Below are 20,971 nucleotides of genomic sequence, written 5' to 3'. Positions count from 1 at the left end.
CTTAACAACTTCCCAAGTCAAAAACACTTTTCTAAAGAGAATGGTGACGATATTAACAGGTGTGATTCTTTGACAACGAATAATGAAATGTGTAAACATTTAGAAGATCTGCATAACTCAATCAACAAATATTTTCCAAATGACTAATGCATGATGTTTAAAAATTCCTGCAAGGAAAAAAGATACAATCAAAGTGGTGGATAAACCAACTAGATTCATAGATCTTAATGAAAACACAACATGAAAACTTTACTGAGATGGTTTCAAATTCTATACCGCAATTAATCTTTAAGAAATTACCTTCAAAAGGTACATCTTGATTGTGTTGACTTTCACAGATATATTAAATATATGTAACTTATCAACTATATCTCAATAAAATGATTTTTTTAAAAAAGGAACTACCGCATGTTGAGTTTCAGTATAGCGTTAAATATGGCTATCCATAAGTATCTGGAAAGTCTATTAAATAATCTTGGCTGAGTGTGGTGGCTCACACCTGTAATCCCAGCACTTTGGGAAGCCGAGGTAGACAAGATCACTTGCACCCAGGAGATCAATACCAGCTTGGGCAACATGGTGAAACCCTGGCTCTACAAAAAATACAGAAATTAACCGGGCGTGGTGGCATACACCTATAGTGCCAGCTACTAGGAAAGTGAGTAGGAAGGATCGCTTGAGCCCAGGAGGTCAAGGCTGCAATGAGCCATGAGCATGCCACTGCACTCCAGCATGGACAACAGAGCAAGACCTTGTCTCAAAAAATTAAATAAAATACTCCTCCCTCTTCCAAATTTACATCTGGATGAGGCCAGATTTTCTCCATATGCTTCAAGCAAAACAACATATCACAACACTGAATGCAGTAGCAGATATGAGAATCCAGCTATTTTCTATTAAGCTAGACATTAAAGTTATTTGCAAAAATATAACAAATGCCACTCTTCTCATACTCTTCTTGTTCTGATAGTTATTTTCATTAAAAATGTCATTTATGTTAGCATGTAATGGGTTTATTATTGGTATTTTTAAATAAAAGTAAATAACTTTGTTTGGTTGGTTGGTTTTTGGTGTCTGGGGTTTTTTGGTTTCTTCTTTTTTTTGAGACAAGGTCTGGCTCTGTCACCCAGGCTCAAGCGCAGTGGCATGATCTCGGCTCACTACAAACTCTGCCTACCAGGCTCAAGCCATCTAATTTTTTTTTCTTTTTTTTTTGGTAGAGACAAATTTCGCCATGTTGCCCAGGCTGGTCTCGAACTGGTGAGCTCAAGTGATCTGCCCACTCAGCTCCCAAAGTGCTAAGATTACAGGTATGAGCAACCACGCCTAGCCAAAAGTAAGTAACTTTTATAGCTGCTCAGTTTTAGTTTCTAATTTGATATCTAATGATACACATAACCCACATAAATAAAAGCTCCTTAGGGTTATCAATAATTTTGAAGGATATAAAGAGATTCTGAGACTGACAAGGGACTAATACAAGAGCAAATGACATTTTGCTGAGACTAGCAAGAGAACAAATGACATATTATTTAGATATGTACTATATTGAATCACCTTAATGAATGTGTCATATCTTCCTCTGAAAAACCAGAATAAGGAGCCACCCAAAAAAGGTGGGTATCAAAAGCAAAATAATGACTATGTTATAACATGAAAAGATCTTCAATTATCAAATTTGTTAACTACAAAAAGGCCAAATATAAAATAACTATACAAGCTAGCTCTTGCTGAAAAAGAGAAAACGATGACTTATAGTCACATGTGTTTATATATGCATAAACAAACACTGGATAGACAGACACATTAGAGACTGATAAAAGCAACCACCTATAAGGGAAGGGGAACATCGAATACACAGGGACAATGCAGGAATGAGACTTCTCAATATTTTTGACTTTTAAAACACAGGAATGGGCCGGGCGCAGTGGCTCACCCCTGTAATCCCAGCACTTTGGGAGCCAAGGCGGGAGGATCATCTGAGGTCAGGAGGTCGAGACCAGCATGACCAACACGGAGAAACCCTGCCTCTACTAAAAATACAAAATTAGCTGGGTGTGGTGGCACATGCCTGTAATCCCAGCTACTCGGGAGACTAAGGCAGGAGAATCGTTTGAACCTGGGAGGTGGAGGTTGCAGTGAGCCAAGATCGCCCCATTGCATCCCAGCCTGGGCACCAAGAGCAAAACTCCATCTCAAAAAAAAAAAAAAAACACACACACAACACACAGGAATGTATACAAAAGTTTTTAATTTAAAATTTAATTTCAGTGTAAAATAATCCTAAACCAATATTAAGCCATAATTCAAACATATTTCCAATTTCTAAGTTGCTCTCATCTCAGAAAAACAAAAAATCTTACTCTTTTTATTGGCTCTGAGGCAAAACAGTGCTGTCAGCAACTAAACACTTGTACTAGAAGAGTAAGCACTGGTCAATCTGATTTCTAAGACACAGGAGGGAAATTTTTTTTTAAACCTATAAATGAATCCATCATCTATAGAAAAAACAAAATATTATTAAGTAATTAATAAGAAAATAGCCAGGTAAAATCAGCAGTTATTTTATTAACTCCCTTATACTTAAAAGTTGTCCTTTGCTTGAGCCTTCAGTCACAAGTAGCTCAACCTTCGCTTGCATCTCAGAGGAATATTCTGAAATTGTGAAAAGTTTCCAAATTTTATAGGAATATCAGCTTAACAAAAATTCTTAAATTATTTCTGTCACATTTCCTAATAGTCAACACAAAAAGGCACATTTCTTTCCACATGGATTAGTTGCTCTCCATAATTTCCAACAGAATTCTTAAGCCTAGGTCAGGGCTGAGGAAACAATCGGGAGGCCAAATCTGCTTCACCACCATTTTTTTATAGATCAAGTTTTATTGAAGCACAGCCAGTTATTCACTTATATATTAACTATAGCTGCTTTCACAATACAAGGGCAGAGTTGACCAGCTGCAAGGGCACAGATCATATGGCCCACAAAGCCTAAAATATTCACTATCTGATCCTTTACAGAGATAAGAGGTGTTATGGCAATAAACAAAAGTGGGTTCATATCTCAAATCTCATATTACAATACATTCCAAATGGATAAAAGACTGAAATGTCAAAAGTGAATTAATGGGCGGGGCACAGTGGCTCACACCTCTAATCCCAGCACTTTGGGAGGCCGAGGTGGGTGGATCACCTGAGGTCAGCAGTTCGAGACCAGCCTGGCCAACACGGCAAAACCCCATCTCTACTAAAAATACAAAAATTAGATGGGTGTGGTGGCGGGAGCCTGTAATCCCAGCTACTCGGGAAGCTGAGGCAGGAGAATCACTCGAACCCAGGAGATGGAGGTTGCAATGAGCCGAGATTGTGCCACTGCACTCCAGCCTGGGTGACAGAGTGAGACTCCGTCTCAAATTTAAAAAAAAAAAAAAGTGAATTAATAAAATAATAAGGAGCATTTATAGAGAATTAAATGGGGAACACCCAGATATGTCCAAAAAACACTAAAGATAATAAATATAAGCAATTAGAAGAAACAATTAACTAAAATACATATTTGAAAACTATGGAAAAAAATATCATCAGAAAATCAAAAGTCAAATGAGATACTGGGAAAAAAATGTTTTCAACTAATGTCACAGGAAATAAAGGTCAATTTTTCTACAAATAGTGGCACATGCTTCTAGTCCCAGCTATTCAGGAGGCAGATGCATGAGGATCACTGGAGCCAAGGAATTTGAGACTGCAGTGAGCTATGACTGTGCCACTGCATTCCAGCCTGGGCAACACAGTAAGACCCTGTCTCAAAAAAAAGAAAGAAAGATATGAAAACATGCTCAACCTCACTCACACTAAGAAAAATACAGGCTGATGCCTGTAATCCCAGTACTTTGGAAGACTGAGGTGGGCTGATCACCTGAGGTTGGGAGTTCAAGACCAACCTGGCCAACATGGTGAAACCCCATCTCTACTAAAAATACAAAAATTAGCCAGGCATGGTGGTACGTGTCTGCAGTCCCAGCTACTCAGGAGGCTGAGGCACAAGACATCACTTGAACCTGGGAGGTGGAGGTTGCAGTGAGCCGAGATTGCACCACTGCACTCCAACCTGGGTGACAGAGCCAGACTCTGTCTAAAAAAAAAATAATAATAATAATAATAATAGACATACGGCCAGGCACAGTGGCTCATGCCTATAATCCCAGCCTTTGGGAGTCCAAGGCAGGCGGATCACTTGAGCCCAGGAGTTGGAAACCAGACTGGGCAACATGGCAAAAACCTGTCTCTACCAAAAATACAAAAATTAGCTGGGCATGGTGGTGCACACCTGTAGTCCCAGCTACTCAGAAGGCTGAGGCAGGAGGATCAATTGAGCCCTGGAGGTCGAGGCTGCAGTGAGCTGTGATTGTGCCAAGGCACTCCTGCCTTGCGGTGGGGGTAGAGGTAGAGCAAGGGAGGGAGGGAGGAAAAGAGGGAGAGAGGAAGGGAGGAAGGGAGGGAGGAGGGAGGGAGGGAGAGAGGGAGGGAGGGAGGAAGGCAGGCAGGCAGGCAAACATGACCAATAAACAGGAAGAAAAATAATTCACTATACCCAGACCCAGAAATTATAGATTAAAAAAACAGCTATTGTAGAAATATTCAATATGCCCAAAAATCTAAATGACATGCACATATGAAAATAAGAGAATTGGCCAGGCACGGTGGCTCGCACCTGTAATCCCAGCACTTTGGGAGGCCGAGATGGGTGAATCACTTGAGATCAGGAGTTCAGGACCAGCCTGGCCAATATGGTGAAACCTCATCTCTACTAAAAATACAAAAATTAGCCGGGTGAGGTGGTGGGCGCCTGTAATCCCAGCTACTCGGGAGGCTGAGGCAGGCGGATCGCTTGAACCTGGGAGGTGGAAGTTGCAATGAGCCAAGATTGCACCACTGCACTCCAGCCTGGGCAAGAGTGAGATTTCATCTCAAAAAAAGAAAATAAGACAATCAAATGGAATACACAGATGAAAATTATAATATTTGATATAAAAGTTTCATTCATGGAATTAAAAGCAAAATTAGATACTGCAGAAGATCACTGAACTTGAGAACAAAGCAAAATAAATTATACAAAAGGAAACACAGAAAAAAGGGGGGAAACATTCTCAGTGAACTGTGGGAGAATATTAAGCTATCTAAGATATATGTGACTGGAGTGTCAGAAATACAAAAAGAGAAAAAAAAATACTCGAGAAGGTAATAATAAAGATGAAAAATTTCCAAATTTTCTTAAAACTATAATCCAGGCATCCAAGAATCATAGTTAGCCCCACGGGACAAATTCATAACTATTCAAAGATACATGATAACAGCAGGAAAATGGTAATAAGTAAGAAACTGTCAAGTGACCTGAAGAAAAGACACACTATATTCAGAGAAACAAATATAAAAAACATCATAGACTTCCAGAAGCTATGCTAAGCCAAAATACAATACAAAATTTATAAAGTGCTACAACACACCAAAAACTTAATACCTACCAAACTACCTTTCAATAAAGAAGGGCATAATGATAGAGTGAATTCATCAAGAAAACATATATTCCAATATGCACACCAAATAATATAAAATCAAAAATACATGAAACAGCCAGGCATGGTGGCTCATGCCTATAATCCTAGCACTTTCGGAGGGAGGAAGGGAGAGAGAGGGACAGAGAAAGAGAGAGGAAGAGAGTGAGAGAGAGAGACAGAGGGGGAGAGAGGGAGAAAAAGAGAGAGAAAGAAACAATGAATCAAGAAAACTAAAAGAGGCATGGCACGGTGGCTCACACCTGTAATCCCAGCACTTCGAGAGGCCAAGGCGGGCGGATCACTTGAGGTCAGAAGTTCGAGACCAGCCTGGACAACATGGTGAAACCCCATCTCTACTAAAAACAAAAATTAGCTGGGTGTGGTGGTGCACACCTGTAGTCCCAGCTGAGGGAGGCTAAGGCAGGAGAATCACTTGAACCTGGCAGGCAGAGGTTGCAGTGAGCTGAGATCGTGCCACTGCACTCCAGCCTGGGCAACAGAGCGACATCCTATCTCAAAAAAAAAGGAAACTAAAAGAAAAAATAAGACAAATCCCCATCTATAGATGGAAATTTCAACACTGCTCTTAAGAATTCATAGAAATAGTGAAAAGAAAATCAATAGGAATACAGAAGATTCAAATACAATAATCCAACTTAATCTAATTAACATTTATAGAGCATTCCACCCCACAACTACAGAAAACATACATACTCTTTAGGAGTCAAGGTCGTGCTCTGTCACCCATGCTGGAGTGCGGTCTTGTAATCATAGCTCAATGCAGCCTCGAACTCCTGGGCTCAAGCAATCATCCTGCCTCAGACTCCCAAATTGCTAGGATTACAGGTATGAACTACTATGCCCAGCAGAGAACACATATTACTTTCAAAGGAACATGGAACACTCACCAAGACTCAACACAGAACACTCACCAAGACAGATCTTGTAACGCACCACAAGTCTACTGTGAGCTGTCAGGACTCAAGGGAGAAAAACAGATGTAATAGTCCCTAAACTTATTTGACCATAAACCCTTTCTGCAAAAGGCATCTCCAGAGACTACTGTCTCCCAGAACATATTGAGGTCAGGGACCTCAATGAAAAAAATACTTGCGGTAATAACAAAGACAAAAAACTTCCAAATTTTCTGAAAATTATAACTCAGACATCCAAGAATCACAGTAAGCCCCAAACAGGATAAACTCAAAACTAATCAAAGGTACATGATAACAGCAGTAAAATGTAATAAGAAATCGTCAAGCAACCTGAAAAAAAGACACACTATATTCAGAGAAACAAATATTCAGAGAATATACACACTATATTCAGAAAAACACACTATATACAGAGAAACAAACCACCACGCCCAGCTAATTTTTATATTTTTAGTACAGATGGGGTTTCACCATGTTGGCCAGGCTGGTCTCAAACTTAATGCTTAATCTGTATTCCTTACAGATGTTGACCCATTTTCAACATCTCTTCCTTTCTCTCCTCCTGTGACTAACAAAATCAGGCAATCAATACAAATTTCCTTTCCTTGACCATCAGTCAGAATTAGTCAATCTTGTGAAGTATCTGAAAAAGTCCTAAAGCAGGAATAAGCTTGACATATTTGGGGAACAGCAAGGAGCCCAGAATGGCTGGAATAATGTGGTGAAAGGAAAAATGGTAGATAAAATGAGAAAGTTAAGCAGAGGTCATAGTATGTAAGACCTTGTAAGTTGTGGTAAGAAGTTGGAATGTGGTTATGTAATTGGGGGAAGGGAGGTTAAGAAAAGGATATTATCGAATCTACATTTTCAAAAAGATTTCTTTGCCTCTGTGTAAAGAACAGAATGGAAACTGGACAACCAGTAGGAAGCTCTCCCAGTAACATAAGAGATGGCTAAGACCAGAATGGCTTAGACCAGACTTACATGTATGTGTTTCACAGAAAAATGCCCAGGCAAATCTACATAAATTATGTTGAGATGTCTTCAACCTAAAGCTTTTTTTTGAGACAGAATCTCACTCTGTCACTCAAGCTGAAGTAGTGCAGTGGCATAATCACAGCTCACTGCAGCCTCAACCTCCCAGGCCCAAGCGATCATCCCACCTCAGCCTCCACAGTATATGGGACTATAGATAGGCATGTGCCAACCACACCTGGCTAATTTTTGTTATTTTTTGTAGAGACGGGGGTCTCACTATGTTGCTGGTCTTGAACTCCTGAGCTCAAGCAGTCCTCCCACCTCGGCCTCCCAAAGTGCTGGGATTACAGGCATGAGCCACCAAGCCTGGCCTGAAGTATTTTCTTTACTTGGCTCCCAGGATATCTCATTCTCCTCCTCATGAGATGCTTAATCTGTATTCCTTATAGGATCTCCCTCATCCCCCCAACCTCTTCATGTTGGAATGTTCTAAGGCTTGGTCACTGAACCTCTTTTGTCTAACTATTCTCATTCCCATGGTAATTTCATCCAGATACCTGGCTTTAAAAATCATTTATGGCTGGGCGCAGTGGCTCACGCCTGTAATCCCAGCACTTTGGGAGGACAAGGTGGGCAGATCATGAGGTCAGGAGTTCGAGACCAACCTGGCCGACACAGTGAAACCCCATCTCTACTAAAAATACAAAAATTCAGCTGGGCATGGTGATGGGCGCCTGTAATCCCAGCTACTCGGGAGGCTGAGACAGGAGAATCACTTGAACCTGGGAGGCGGACATTGCAGTGAGTAGAGATCATGCCATTGCACTCCAGCCCAGGAGACAGTGTGAGACTCCGTCTCAAAAAAAAAAAAAAAAAAAATCCTTTATATGATGCTAATCTCCACTTTTAAATCTCTAGTCTAGACCACTCCCCTAAACTACAGACTCATACATACACTTGACTGTACAGCGAACATCTCAAACTTAACAAAATTGAGCTCCTAACCTTCCCCCGCCAAACTTGTTCCTCTTAGGTCTTCCCTATCTCAGTATAATAGCAACTCCATCACTGCTATTGCTCAGGGATAAACCTTAAGAGATAACCATGACTCCTTTCTTTCTTTCACACCCCATACTTCAAGTATGTCAGCAAATCCTCTCAGCTCTATCTTCAAAATATATTCAACAACCAATCACTTCTCACCATCTCCACTGTTACTACTCAGTTCAAGCCACTATCATCTCACAGTTGGATTACTCCTTTCCTCCTAACTGGTCTCCCTGGTTCTGCCCTTGCCACTGCTTTCACCACTCCCCAACCTTCAACTATGCTCATCACAGCAGCCAAGTAATTATATTAAATCTAAATTAGATCATGCCATCAACTGCCCAAAACCTTCCAATGACCATCTGACTCAAGTAAAAGTCCTTTCTAGACTAGGCACAGTGGCTCATACCTGTAATCCCAGCACTCTGGGAGGCTGAGACAGGAAGATTGCTTCAGTCCACAAGTTTAAGACCAGCCTGAGCAATATAGTGAGACCCGCCCCCCCATCTCTACCAAAAATACAAAAATTTGCCAGGCACGCTGGTGCCTGCCTGGAGTCCCAGCTACTCAGGAGATTGAGGTGAGAAGATCGCTTGAGCACGGGAGGTTAAGGTTTCAATGAGCTATGATTGCACCACTGCACTCTAGCCTGGGCAACAGAGCAAGACCCTGTCTCAAAAAGTCTCCAGCCACCTCTTAACTCATATACTACTTCTCTGTTCCAGTTCACTTCATTTCAGCTGCAATGACCTTGCTTACTGTGTGTTCCTCAAATATTCCAGGCCTGCTCTAGCCTCAGAACCTTTGAATTTGCTGTACCCTCTGCCTAAAATCATCTATCCCCAGATAATGTACAATACAAGGCTTGTTCTTTCACCTACATCAGGCTTTTTCTTTTTTTTTTTTTTTTTGACAAATCCTCAATCTGTTACCCAGGCTGGAGCGTAGTGGTGCAAACATGGTTCACTGCAGCCTTAACCTCCTGGACTCAGGCAATCCTCCTGCCTCAGCCTCCTGTGTAGCTGGGACCACAAGCACACATCAGCACATCACTACAACCAGCTAATTTTTTTATTTTTTGTAGAGATGATAGTCTCACTTTTTTGTCCAGGCTGGTCTCCAACTCCTGGGTTCAAGCAATCCTCCCATCTCAGCCTCCCAAAGTGCTGGGATCACAGACCTGAGCCACAGCACCCAGCTCAAGTCTTTACTCAAATGTCATCTCAGTGAAGTCTTCCTTCTTTTTTTTTTTTTTGAGACGGAGTTTCACTCTTGTTGCCCAGGCTGGAGTGCAGTGACACGATCTCAGCACACTGCAACCTCCGCCTCCTAGGTTCAAGCGATTCTTCCACCTTAGCCTCCGGAATAGCTGGGATTACAGGCGCACCACCACCACACCCGGCTAATTTTTTGTATTTTTTTTTTTTTGAGGGGACGGAGTCTCGCTCTGTTGCCCAGACTGGAGTGCAGTGGTACGATCTCAGCTCACTGCAAGCTCCGCCTCCTGGATTCACTCCATTCTCTCACCTCAGCCTCCCGAGTAGCTGGGACTACAGGCGCCCGCCACCACGCCCGGCTAATTTTTTGTACTTTTAGTAGAGACGGGGTTTCACCGTGTTAGCCAGGATGGTCTCGATCTCCTGACCTCGTGATCCGCCTGCCTCGGCCTTCCAAAGTGCTGGGATTACAGGCGTGAGCCACCGTGCCCGGCCAATTTTTTGTATTTTTAGTAAAGACAGGGTTTCATCATGTTGGCCAGGCTGGTCTCAAACTCCTGACCTCAAGTGATCCACCCTCCTCGGCCTCCCAAAGTGCAGGGATTACAAGCGTGAGCCACCGCACCCGGCCGAAGTCTTCCCTTTCAATGTTACTTAATATTGCAGCCTCGACCCACAAGCCTTTAAACATTCCCTATGCACCAGCTGTGCTTTGTTACTCTCCATAGCACTTTCCTCTATCTAGCATACCATGTATTTTCTTTTTTTTTTCATGACATAGCCCTCAAGAGGTCCTGAGAACATGTACCCAATTTTCCTTACTTTATTCATCATCTGTCCCCCCAATTAAAATGTAAACTCCAGGAATTTTTGTCTGTTTCACCCCCTGCTATACACCTAGTCCCATCAGCAGTGCCTTTCACATAGCAGAAATTGATTCGTTCAATATTGAATTGCTGAATATTAAATAAAGCCTCTTCAGAAGTGCCACAAATTTTTATTTATTTATTTATTTTTGAGACAGGAGTCTCGCTCTGTCGCCCAGGCGGGAGTGCAGTGGCGCAATCTCGGCTCACTGCAAGCTCCGCCTCCCGGGTTCATGCCATTCTCCTGCCTCAGCCTCCCGTAGCTGGGACTACAGGCGCCCGTCACCACGCCAGGCTAATTTTTTTGTATTTTTAGTAGAGACGGGGTTTCACCGTGTTAGCCAGGATGGTCTCGATCTGCTGACCTCGTGATCCGCCCGCCTCGACCTCCCAAAGTGCTGGGATTACAGGCGTGAGCCATCTCACCCGGCAGAAGTGCCATAAATTTTGTTATGTCCAATTCAAATGTTAGGACTAGCCTAATTAAAATATACCAATTATTTTGTAATTATATATGTATTATATTTATATTATACTAAGCATTCGTTTTTAGTTATATGTTTATTATTTTTTAATGTACGATATTACTTGACAATTAAAAAGATGTTTACTGATTCCAAATAGTTCAACTTCTCACTCTGGCATAGCTATAAATGGAAAGAACAGTAGGCTTCAGCCAGAAGTCCTGGGTTCAAATCTTAGCTCTGCAGTTTACCAGTTACGATTCATGCAAGCCTCCTCCAAGTCTTAGTTTTTCTTCTTAACAGTAAGCTTTAGCCAGAAGTCCTGGGTTCAAAACCCAACTCTACTATTTACAAGTAATATGACTCAGAAGACGTAGCCTCCTCCAAGTCTTCGTTTCTCATCTATAAAATGGCAAGGTGAGGGTAGAATTAAAGACTTGCCTGCATTACCGACCCTATACCTAATCATAGGATTATTGTAACAATTAAAAATATACGGCCAGGCATGGTGGCTCACACCTGTAATCCCAGCACCTCGGGAGGCCGAGGCGGGCGGATCACGAGGTCAGGAGATCAAGACCATCCTGACCAACACAGTGAAACCCCGTCTCTACTAAAATACAAAAAATTAGTCGGGCGTGGTGGCACATGCCTGTAGACTCAGCTACTTGGGAGGCTGAGGCAGGGGAATCGCTTGAACCAGGAGGCAGAGCTTGCAGTGAGCTGAGATCTCGCCAGTGCCCTCCAGCCTGGGCGACACAGCGAGACTCTGTCTCAAAAAAAAAAAATATATATATATATATATACACACACACATATATATATACACACACATATATATACACACACATATATATGAGGAAATCCTTTATATAAGCCACAATATACATATATATATAATATACACGTATGAGTTAAATAATATACACATATACATAATATACATATATGAGTTAAATATTCATACTGTAGTTTGGGGAAAATGAAGTGGGACAGAGTAAGTTCAGTGTTTCGGGCAGCATATTTTCCATACCTTCCTGCCCCTAATACTAAACTCTAATTTTAGAGTCAGACTGGTTCTTCAACTTAATTGTTATACCTTAAACAAGTTACTCAACTTAGGTCATTGTTTCCACATCCATAAATGGAGATAATACCTACCTTGGAGGGTCCTTTTGAAGATTAGGGATTATATACATACATATGTAATATACCTATGAAATATACTTAATGAAAGTTTTTGTCATTTTCATCTTCTTTCAAATGGACAAAAACTCAAAAGCAGTTGACACGAACCATGCAGACAGAGAAGGAGATGATTTTGACTTGGAAACTGCATGTGAAAGGACAAGGAAACTGAAAACTAGAAGTAATCAGGCAATCACATCAACAGTTTGCCTGTTAAATTTGTTCTTTCCTTCGTGCCTTTCTGCAAGGTAAAATAATAGGATGGGATGCAAAGAAAAATCAGCATACAGAAAACAGTATTTAGTAACATAAAATAATTCACTTCGAAACTAAATTTTATTATATAGTCTTTCCAAAGAGAAATATTTTTATTATTCAGTTTTTCAATTTCCCACACACCAAGATGTATTATTTTGACACTCTATCTTTTTTTAATCCAATCAAACTTACAGCAAATATTTTACACTCCTAAACTTAAGGTACATGCCAAAAAAATTAAGCTGTAGTTTTCCAGCTATAGAACCCTGATATAATTTTATTAATTGTTTAAAAGCATAGTAGAATTAATGAAAATAAAAACTAAAACTGCATTTAAGATATATATCATAGAAATACTTCAAGAATGTTCTTTGAAATTATCAGATTTTGATATTTCCTCAATTCCATGACAGCCGTGATTGTAAGATGTACCATCAATAATATAACCACTATTTTCCAAGGGGAAAAAAGCAAAGAAATGTTCTATTTCTTAACACAGGGACTTGTTACATAGGGTATATGAAATCTGTGAATATCCACCAAGGTATATACTTGATTTGTATACTTTTTCAATATAGGTTTACTTCAACAAAAAAAATTTAATGTAATGTCCTGCTACTTCACAAACACAGCATACATATGCTCAAATCAACCAAATGAAGTATAGATCTAAATATGAAAGATAAAAAGAGAAAGCTCTTAGAAAAAAGCACAGGAGGGTAACTTCATGACATTCAGGTAGGTAGAGATTTCATAAACGGGAAACAAAAGCACTAACCAACTGATAAACTGGACTTCTTTAAAATTAAGAATTTGGCCAGGCATGATAGCTTATGCCTGTAATCCCAGCACTTTGGAAGGCCAAGGCAGGAGGACTGCTTGAGACCAGGAGTTTGAGACCAGCCTGGACAACAAAGTGAGACACCATCTCAACAAAAAATTTTAACAATTAGCCAAGCATGATGGCGCACACCTGTAGTTAGCTACCCAGGAAGCTGAGACAGGAGAATAGCTTGAGACCAGGAATTTGAGACCAGCCTCAACAAGAGTGAGACACCATCTCTACAAAAAATTTTAAAACATAGCCAGGCATGATAGTACATGCCTATAATCCTACTCGGGAAGCTGAGGCAGGGGGACGCTTGAGCCCAAGAGTTAGAGGCTGCAGTGAGTTGTGATCACACCATTGCCATCCAACTTGGGCAACAGAGCAAGACCCTGTCTCAAATAAATAAATAAGTAAATAAATAAGTAAAAGCTTTAATTCATTGACACACCAAGATTCTAAAAGGGCAGAAGATAGTTGCAATATGTATCTAACAAAGAAATGTAGCCAGAATAAGAACTAGAAGTCAATATGAAAAAAATAAACAGCCCAATAGAAAAAAAGGGCAAAAGATTTAACAGACACTTCACAAAAGCAGAAATCCAATGGCCAATAAACATGGGGTCCCTAACAAGAAAAAAATGCTCAACTTCATTAAGCATCAGGAAAATACGAATTAAAACTACACTACAATATCACTACATACCCTTCCAGAATAACTAAAAATAAAAAGACTGACAATACCAAGTGTTAGCAAAGATGAGAAGCAACTGGAGCTCTTACGCACTGCTGGTGGGAGTATAAATTTGTAAAACCAATTTGCAAAACTTTAGCAGAATCTACTAAAACTTATCACATGGGGCCAGGCACAGTGGCTCACACCTGTAATCCCAGTACTTTGGGAGGCTGAGGCGGGGGCGCAAATCACCTGAGGTCAGGAGTTCAAGACCAACCTGGCCAACATGGTGAAACCCCATCTCTACTAAAAACACAAAAATTAGCCGGGTGTGGTAGTGCATACCTGTAATCCCAGCTACTCGGGAGGCTGAGGCAGGAGAACTGCTTGAACCCGGGAGGCAGAGGTTGCAGTGAGCTGAGATCGTGCCACTGCACTCCAGCCTGGGCAACAGAGTTAGACTCCGTCTCAAAAAAAAAAAAAAAAATTACCATTTGCATAGACCATGATCTAATCACTCCACCCTAAGGCATATATCCATCAAAAATCACATGTACATTGACCAAAAAAAGGTATAAAAGTGTTCACAGCAGCAAAACTAAGAAACCCAAATGTCCATCAACAGAATAAACTGGAATTGTCACACAACAGAATGAACAAAGTACAATACAACATGCATTAATCTTACAAATGTAACACTGAGCAAAAGCTCAAAGGAGCCAGGTGCAGTGGCTCACACCTATAATCCCAACACTTAAGGAGGCTGAAGGAGGAAGACTGCTTGAGCCCAGGAAGTTGAGGCTGCAGTGTGCTATGATCGAGCCACGGCACTCTAGCCTGGGCGACAGAGAGACTCTGTCACCAAAAAAAAAAAAAAAAGAAGCTCAAAGAATACATACCATATAATTCCACTGATACAGAATTGGAAAACAGACAAAATTTTTCTATGTTCTTAAAATACAAGGAACATGGAATGGGGAAAGGGGCATTCGGTGGGAATTCCAGTACTGATGTGTTTCTTGAGTTGAATACTCATTATGTGAATGTACTTATTCATCTAGCTGAACTTGTTTAAAGTATGTCATACTTTAAAAATCTTACACTCACTGGATCCCTAACTGGCAGAACAGGATTGGTAATCCCTTCCTACCACCAAGATGCTTCATCTATACCATGATCAGAGACTTGAATGGCAGCAGTCTCACATCAGCCCCACCACTCTTCAGAATGTAAACATTTGTATCCCTGTCCATATATGCTACCAATACTTACCACTTGCTAATTATATGCCTACTATAGGCCAAGCACTTTCAACATTCAGTTAAATACTTATTGAGCATCTACTATGTACAAAACCTATGCTGAGTACTTCGGGTACAAAAAAATGAGTAAGGCATGGTACCTGCCTTACCTCATATACAGGTAACATCAAAAATCACGTTGGGGAGGCAAAGCACCAAGGTAGGTTTCTTGGAGGTGTTAACACTTGAGTCTTCAAAAGAGAAGTAGGAATTATCCCAACAAAGAATATTTCAACAGAGGGACCAGTTTGTGCAAGAGCACAGTGATAAGAAACAGCATGATGTATTTAAAGAAACAATGAACAACTATTAGATGTCACTTAAGGGGGTAAAACCAAAACTGGGTTGGGGTAGGGGAAAGCGGTCACAGAGATGGGAAGATGGCAAGTTATGAGGGGACTTAGACCTTAACCAAGAGGCAAGATAGATCAGTGAGGAAATGATCAAAGGAATGATTTGGCCAACATACTATTCAGGCAGCAGTACAGAAGATGGATTTAAACGGATAGGACTGGCAGAGGGAAGTCCAGTTCGGAGACAGTTGTAATTCTCCTGACAGAAGATAATAAGGGCCTAAAATAATGGAATGAAAGCGGTAGCAAATCTGGAGAAAACAGACTACATTTAGATTATGTTGCTGGTCCAGAGATCAAACTTTGACAACCACTAACCTACACTGGCTAGAGTTTGGCAAATTTTTTCTATGAAGAGCCAAAGAGTAAATACTTCAGACTTTGTGTGTCAAATACAGTCTCTACAGCATTTCATGTTTTTGTTTGTTTTTTAAACAACCCATTAAATATTAACAACCATTCTTAGCTACTGGACCTTACCAAAAAAACAAAAACAAAAAAAAAGGCTGCAGCTACATTTGCGGTATGGGCCACAGTTAGTTTGCTGATCCCCGCTACACACACATAAAGAAGTGAGAATGGGCTGGGTGTGGTGGCTCACGCCTGTAATCCCAGCACTTTGGGAGGCCAAGGCAGGCAGATCACAAGGTCAGGAGTTCAAGACCAGCCTGGCCAATATGGTGAAACCCCATCTCTACTAAAAATACAAAAATTAGCCAGGCGTGGTGGGCAGGGGCCTGCAGTCTCAGCAACTCAGGAGGCTGAGGCAGAGGGATCTCTTGAACCCGGGAGGTGGAGGCTGCAGTGAGCCAAGATCGTGCCATTGCACTCCACCTTGGGCAATAGAGCAAGATTCCATCTCAAAAAAAAAAGTGAGAATGAATCATCCTATGAGATTAATTTTCCTAAAATGCTATTTGCATCGTATTAGTCCCCTACTCAGAAACCTCCATTGGTCCTCACTCTCAACTGAGTAAGTCCAGTCCCAATGATGCCTAGCATTCATAGGCATCTGTACTCTAGGACCAGCCTACTACTCCAAGCTCATGAACTATGCCCCTGTGTACCTTCCATTCTTATTAAATTGAACTATTTACATTTACCTGCCTCTATATCTGTGTGGGGTTTCCCAATCCAATGTTCCTTCCTCCCTGCTCCAAACCTGTTCAAATACCCTTCCTTCAACGCATAATTCAAATCCTACCCCAAAATGATTCTACCCTCCTCAGTAGTCCTAAAAGCATATCTCAACTTACTTGATATTTATTTGCTGCCCTAAAAGTTATTACTTACTTCAAATAAACTGAAAATTCCTTGAGGGCAAGAAATAATTTATGTTACTCTCTATAAATGGATCTAGCATATAACAAGGGATAAACAAAAAGAAGATATATATGTGTGTATATATGTAATATTTATATATGTACACACACTTTTTTCTGAAATAGCTATATAACTAAAGCAAATGTGTTTTCACCCTTATTTACGTCGGTAATTAAACACATTAATTCTATGGACACAACTTGAATGCCGTAGGAACCACAGAATGACAATCCACAAACACCTCTCCATCTCCTATTACTCACACTTTTTTAGGACTAATATGCTAGAGAAATAACACAATACAAGTCCAATTTTTCCAACGGTCAATGTTATCAACGTAGGTACACTGACAAATATTAAAGACAGGCGTTACTAAACCCAGTCGAAGTTTACTTATCTGTAGTTGTACTTCATTTATTTTTAAAATACAAAATAAGCTTTTACAATTGAATTGCTTTAAATCTACCCTCAATTATTACTCAAGTTTAAAAAGTCCCACACTGACTCCCCCAAAAATTGTCACATATCTGGCCTTAATTTTAAGGTTCTCTGTGACAATGCACATTACCAAAAATGGCATTGATTTCACTCAAAATTTAGGGAAATAAGAATATACTTAGAATTTTTCAGAAAATAGTCCTCTTTAGTTCACTGTTGATAAATAGCAATAATCACAGAATGTTTTGAGCTGGATTAACGAATTCATCTTAGAATACCAAAGAAGTCTTTCCAAATCCAAGTGTAAGCTATGCCATGTAAGATTATCCAAAGAATTTTCAAGAATCTGTACAAATTCCTCCAGAATCACTTGCCCACATTCCAATGCAAACTACAACAAAAGTTTAAAACATTGAACTTCTGGCCTGGCACAGTGGCTCATGCCGGTAATCCCAGGACTTTGGGAGGCCCAGGCGGGCGGATCACGAAGTCGGGAGTTAGAGACCAGCACGGCCAACATGGTGAAACCTGTCTCTACTAAAAATACAAAAAATTAGCTGGGAGTGGTGGCGCGTGCCTGTAATCTCAGCTACTCAGGAGGCTGAGGCAGGAGAATCGCTTGAACTCAGGAGGCGGAGATTGCAGTGAGTCCAGATCGAGCCATTGTACTCCAGCCTGGGCGACAGAGCAAGACTCCGTCTAGAGAGGAAAAAACAAAAAACACTTCTCTACATGTTTCCCCATACGCTGAACAAGAATAATTTAACTAGCATTCTCAGGCTTTGAGGATGATTAGATGTTTATGAAGTACTTTAGGACCATGAATGGAAGCCACTGTAACCATAAAATGTCATATTTGCTTAATGCAAAACTATAGCTACCTGTTAGCTATAGCTGCAAATCCAATCCTCACCATTCTTTTGTGTCTCCCTAACACAGAAAATCTTCAGTGAGTCATGTATTTCAGTAAGGTACATGTATTTAATGAGCTAGTTTAGCAACCTCAGAGACATGAATTTTCTTCCAAACCTTTGCTTTCTCACAGGCCATGTCACTCTCCAAGCCAATTCTTTGCAAAGGGAAACATGAGCCGATTCACCTCGAGAAGTTAGGTCTAGTTATTGACAAGCCAATACCAAATGACTGAAGACTATGAGGAATCACAGTAGAACTTTCTTTGTTAACATACCAGAAATGTGACTCCTGAAAATAATCCCAGAAACAGGCATTCTAACAAGCGCTTTATTAAAGGGAAAGTCCCTACACTTTTACATAAAGAAGTCTAAAATGTTTTTAGACAGTGGAGACAGAAAACTCAACTCGCTCAAAGCTTAAACTTAATTCGTTAGGTAGTTCCAGCACCTGCCTGGTGTAGGGCGACCAGTGACTGGGGCGACTGCTCGAGAAAAGTGCTGATGCCATCTCCAGCTGCCCCTTTCGTGAATGACAGTAACAATGCAAACGCTGACAAAAAAGCTGGGAGTCCCCCCACCCCCAAGCCCCTACTTAGCAGTACTTCCACCCCAGCCCCAACATACAAAGTGACAAATCCCTGAAAGGCCCTCCTCTGACAGATCTCCCCATGCAGAGACCTCGTCTGTAGTCTGGTAACGTGTAAAAGTGCTACCCTTCACTCCCTGCAAGACAGCGGAGCCCCTTAAAGGTGCGGGAAAACGCTGCCTCCTTCTCCAGGACCAGAGGCACGGGGCGAGAAGACTTCCTCTCCGGCTGCGGGCCCGGGGGCTCGGGGGCAGACCAAGAGAACTCCCTCTGGGCGAGGGCACTCCCCGGACCGCCAGCGGGGAGGGCAGGGAAGACGGGAGAGGAAAGGAAAGGGTCCCTGGCTCGGCAAGAGGGCGGAGGGTCGCTGCCCTGCGGCGTGGAGAAGCGGGGCTCGGCGCCGGGCACACCGTCCTTCCCGGGGGTGGCAGCAGCCGGCCACACGCTCCTGCAAGCCAGAGGCGGCGACAAGTCGGCTCGGGTCCGGGAGCACGTTCCTTCCTCGAGCCTGGTCCTGAGGGAGGGCGCAGGCTGCCGAGGCGGCAACTCTCCCTCTCGCCCAACTCCGGCGAGCGTGAGGCCGGCCGGCCCCGGGCTGCCGGCGCGGGATGCCCGCCGCCCGGGTGGGGGAGGCGGCAAGGCCGGCCTCGGCTCGCTCCCTCCCCACGCGGTCCGCGCCCGGCGGCCCGTCCGCGCCCTCGTCCCCGCCCGCCGCCGCCGCGGGGCCGGGCCGCCGACCTCGGGCGGCCGGGCGTGGGGCCAGGCGGCGACGGCGGCGGGCGGGCCGGCGGCCTGGGGCCCTACCTGAGGCTGTGTACCAGCTCCCGGCGTGACTGGCTTCCCGGCAGACCACTCGGTTGGACATCTTGGTGCCTGTGCCGCCTATGGTGCACGAGGATGAATGAGGAGGCGGCGGCGGCGGCAGGAGCGGCTCCGCGAGGGGACGAGACACCGCGGGCCCAGCCCAGGAGGAGGCGGCAGCGGGGAGGGGATCAGCCCGGCCCAGGAGGAGGAGGAAGAAGAGGAGGCGGCGGCCCAGGAGGAGGAGATGGCAGCCGGGGCGGTGGCGGCGGCAGCAACAATCACCACAAACTCCGGCGACCGCCGGAAGATGGGGCCCACGGCGGCCTCACCGAAGCCCGGAAAGCCCTGGCCCCGGCCCCCGGCGTCCCCGCTGCTGCCCAGCCGGGGCTGGTTCCGCCGAGCCGCCCCCACGGCCCCCTCCCCTCCCAGCTGGCCTTCCCGAGCCACCGCGGGTGACCCCACCCCCGTGACTCCGCGCCCGCCCCCGCCCCCCACCCCCCGCGGGGCTCCCCGCACCCACCCCCACCCCCGGCAGGGCCCTCCAGCCCGGCCGCCCGTCGCCGGCCCCGCCCCGCTCCTCCTCCCGGCCGCGCGGCGAGGTTAACGGCGGAAACCGGACAGGCCTGACGGCATCTGGGGTCGGGCAGCCCCGCGAGGAGGCAGCGGCGGCTGCAGTTACGCGCACACAAAAGCCCAGGGCCGGGGCCTGAACCGGGGAAGGCAGACCCGGAGAAGAGCCAACGCTTCCTTACTCGCCACTCTAACGGGTCCTGCCCACTGAGCATGCCCAGCACCGCTGCCTAGCCCGCCGAGGAATCTCAACGTGCACGCTCCGCTCTCCGGGGTTTAGCGGCAGCAGAGGCTGGGAGCTGGGGGCAGGGCGCGGGGAGCAGGACGCAGCCGCAAGGCAAGCCCCCTCCCCCAGCCAACTTCCTCAAATGTAGAGCACCTAGGGCTCGCGGATGCGGCTTTCCACGAGGACAGTCCCGCGGGTATCCATCATATACAGGCATCTCTCATGGATTCGCACCCCCAAGGTCTCATTCCTAGGGTGGCACGCCGGGAAGTTCATCTGTAGAAGCAGGCGCGTGGTAAAGTGTGCCTGTGGTCATGCAAATGCTAGTTTTTGCTTCACAGGGTCACTCTTACCACCTAATGGTGGCTTTGACACTGTAACCATTTATCTTGTTTCATGTTGTATTTATGTAGGTGCATGTCATATCTCCCTAAGGTGTTTGATAT

The 20,971-nt window shown here is 43.6% G+C and overlaps 1 protein-coding gene across 3 annotated transcripts in view; it reads right to left on the bottom strand.

Annotated features, from left to right (window-relative positions):
* Nucleotides 1-20,572, bottom strand: part of MEMO1 (mediator of cell motility 1) — a 142,758-nt gene extending 122,186 nt beyond the window's left edge. The window contains exons 1-2 of one of the 3 annotated variants that reach the window (XM_054473278.2): nucleotides 20,482-20,572; nucleotides 19,730-19,807 (exon numbers count right to left, since the gene is read on the bottom strand). In XM_054473278.2, coding sequence (XP_054329253.1) covers nucleotides 19,730-19,790 — 61 coding nt within the window. In that variant the 5' untranslated portion in view covers nucleotides 19,791-19,807; nucleotides 20,482-20,572. Of the gene's footprint in view, nucleotides 1-19,729; nucleotides 19,808-20,352 lie in introns of those variants that run through there. The other 2 variants (XM_063648849.1, XM_054473280.2) reach the window with 2 other exon arrangements.
* Between the last annotated feature and the right edge of the window lie 399 nt (nucleotides 20,573-20,971).

This window comes from Pongo pygmaeus, chromosome 12 (genome assembly GCF_028885625.2).
Source record: "Pongo pygmaeus isolate AG05252 chromosome 12, NHGRI_mPonPyg2-v2.0_pri, whole genome shotgun sequence".
NCBI lineage: Eukaryota > Metazoa > Chordata > Mammalia > Primates > Hominidae > Pongo > Pongo pygmaeus.
This window is presented reverse-complemented; position numbering and strand designations above follow the sequence as displayed.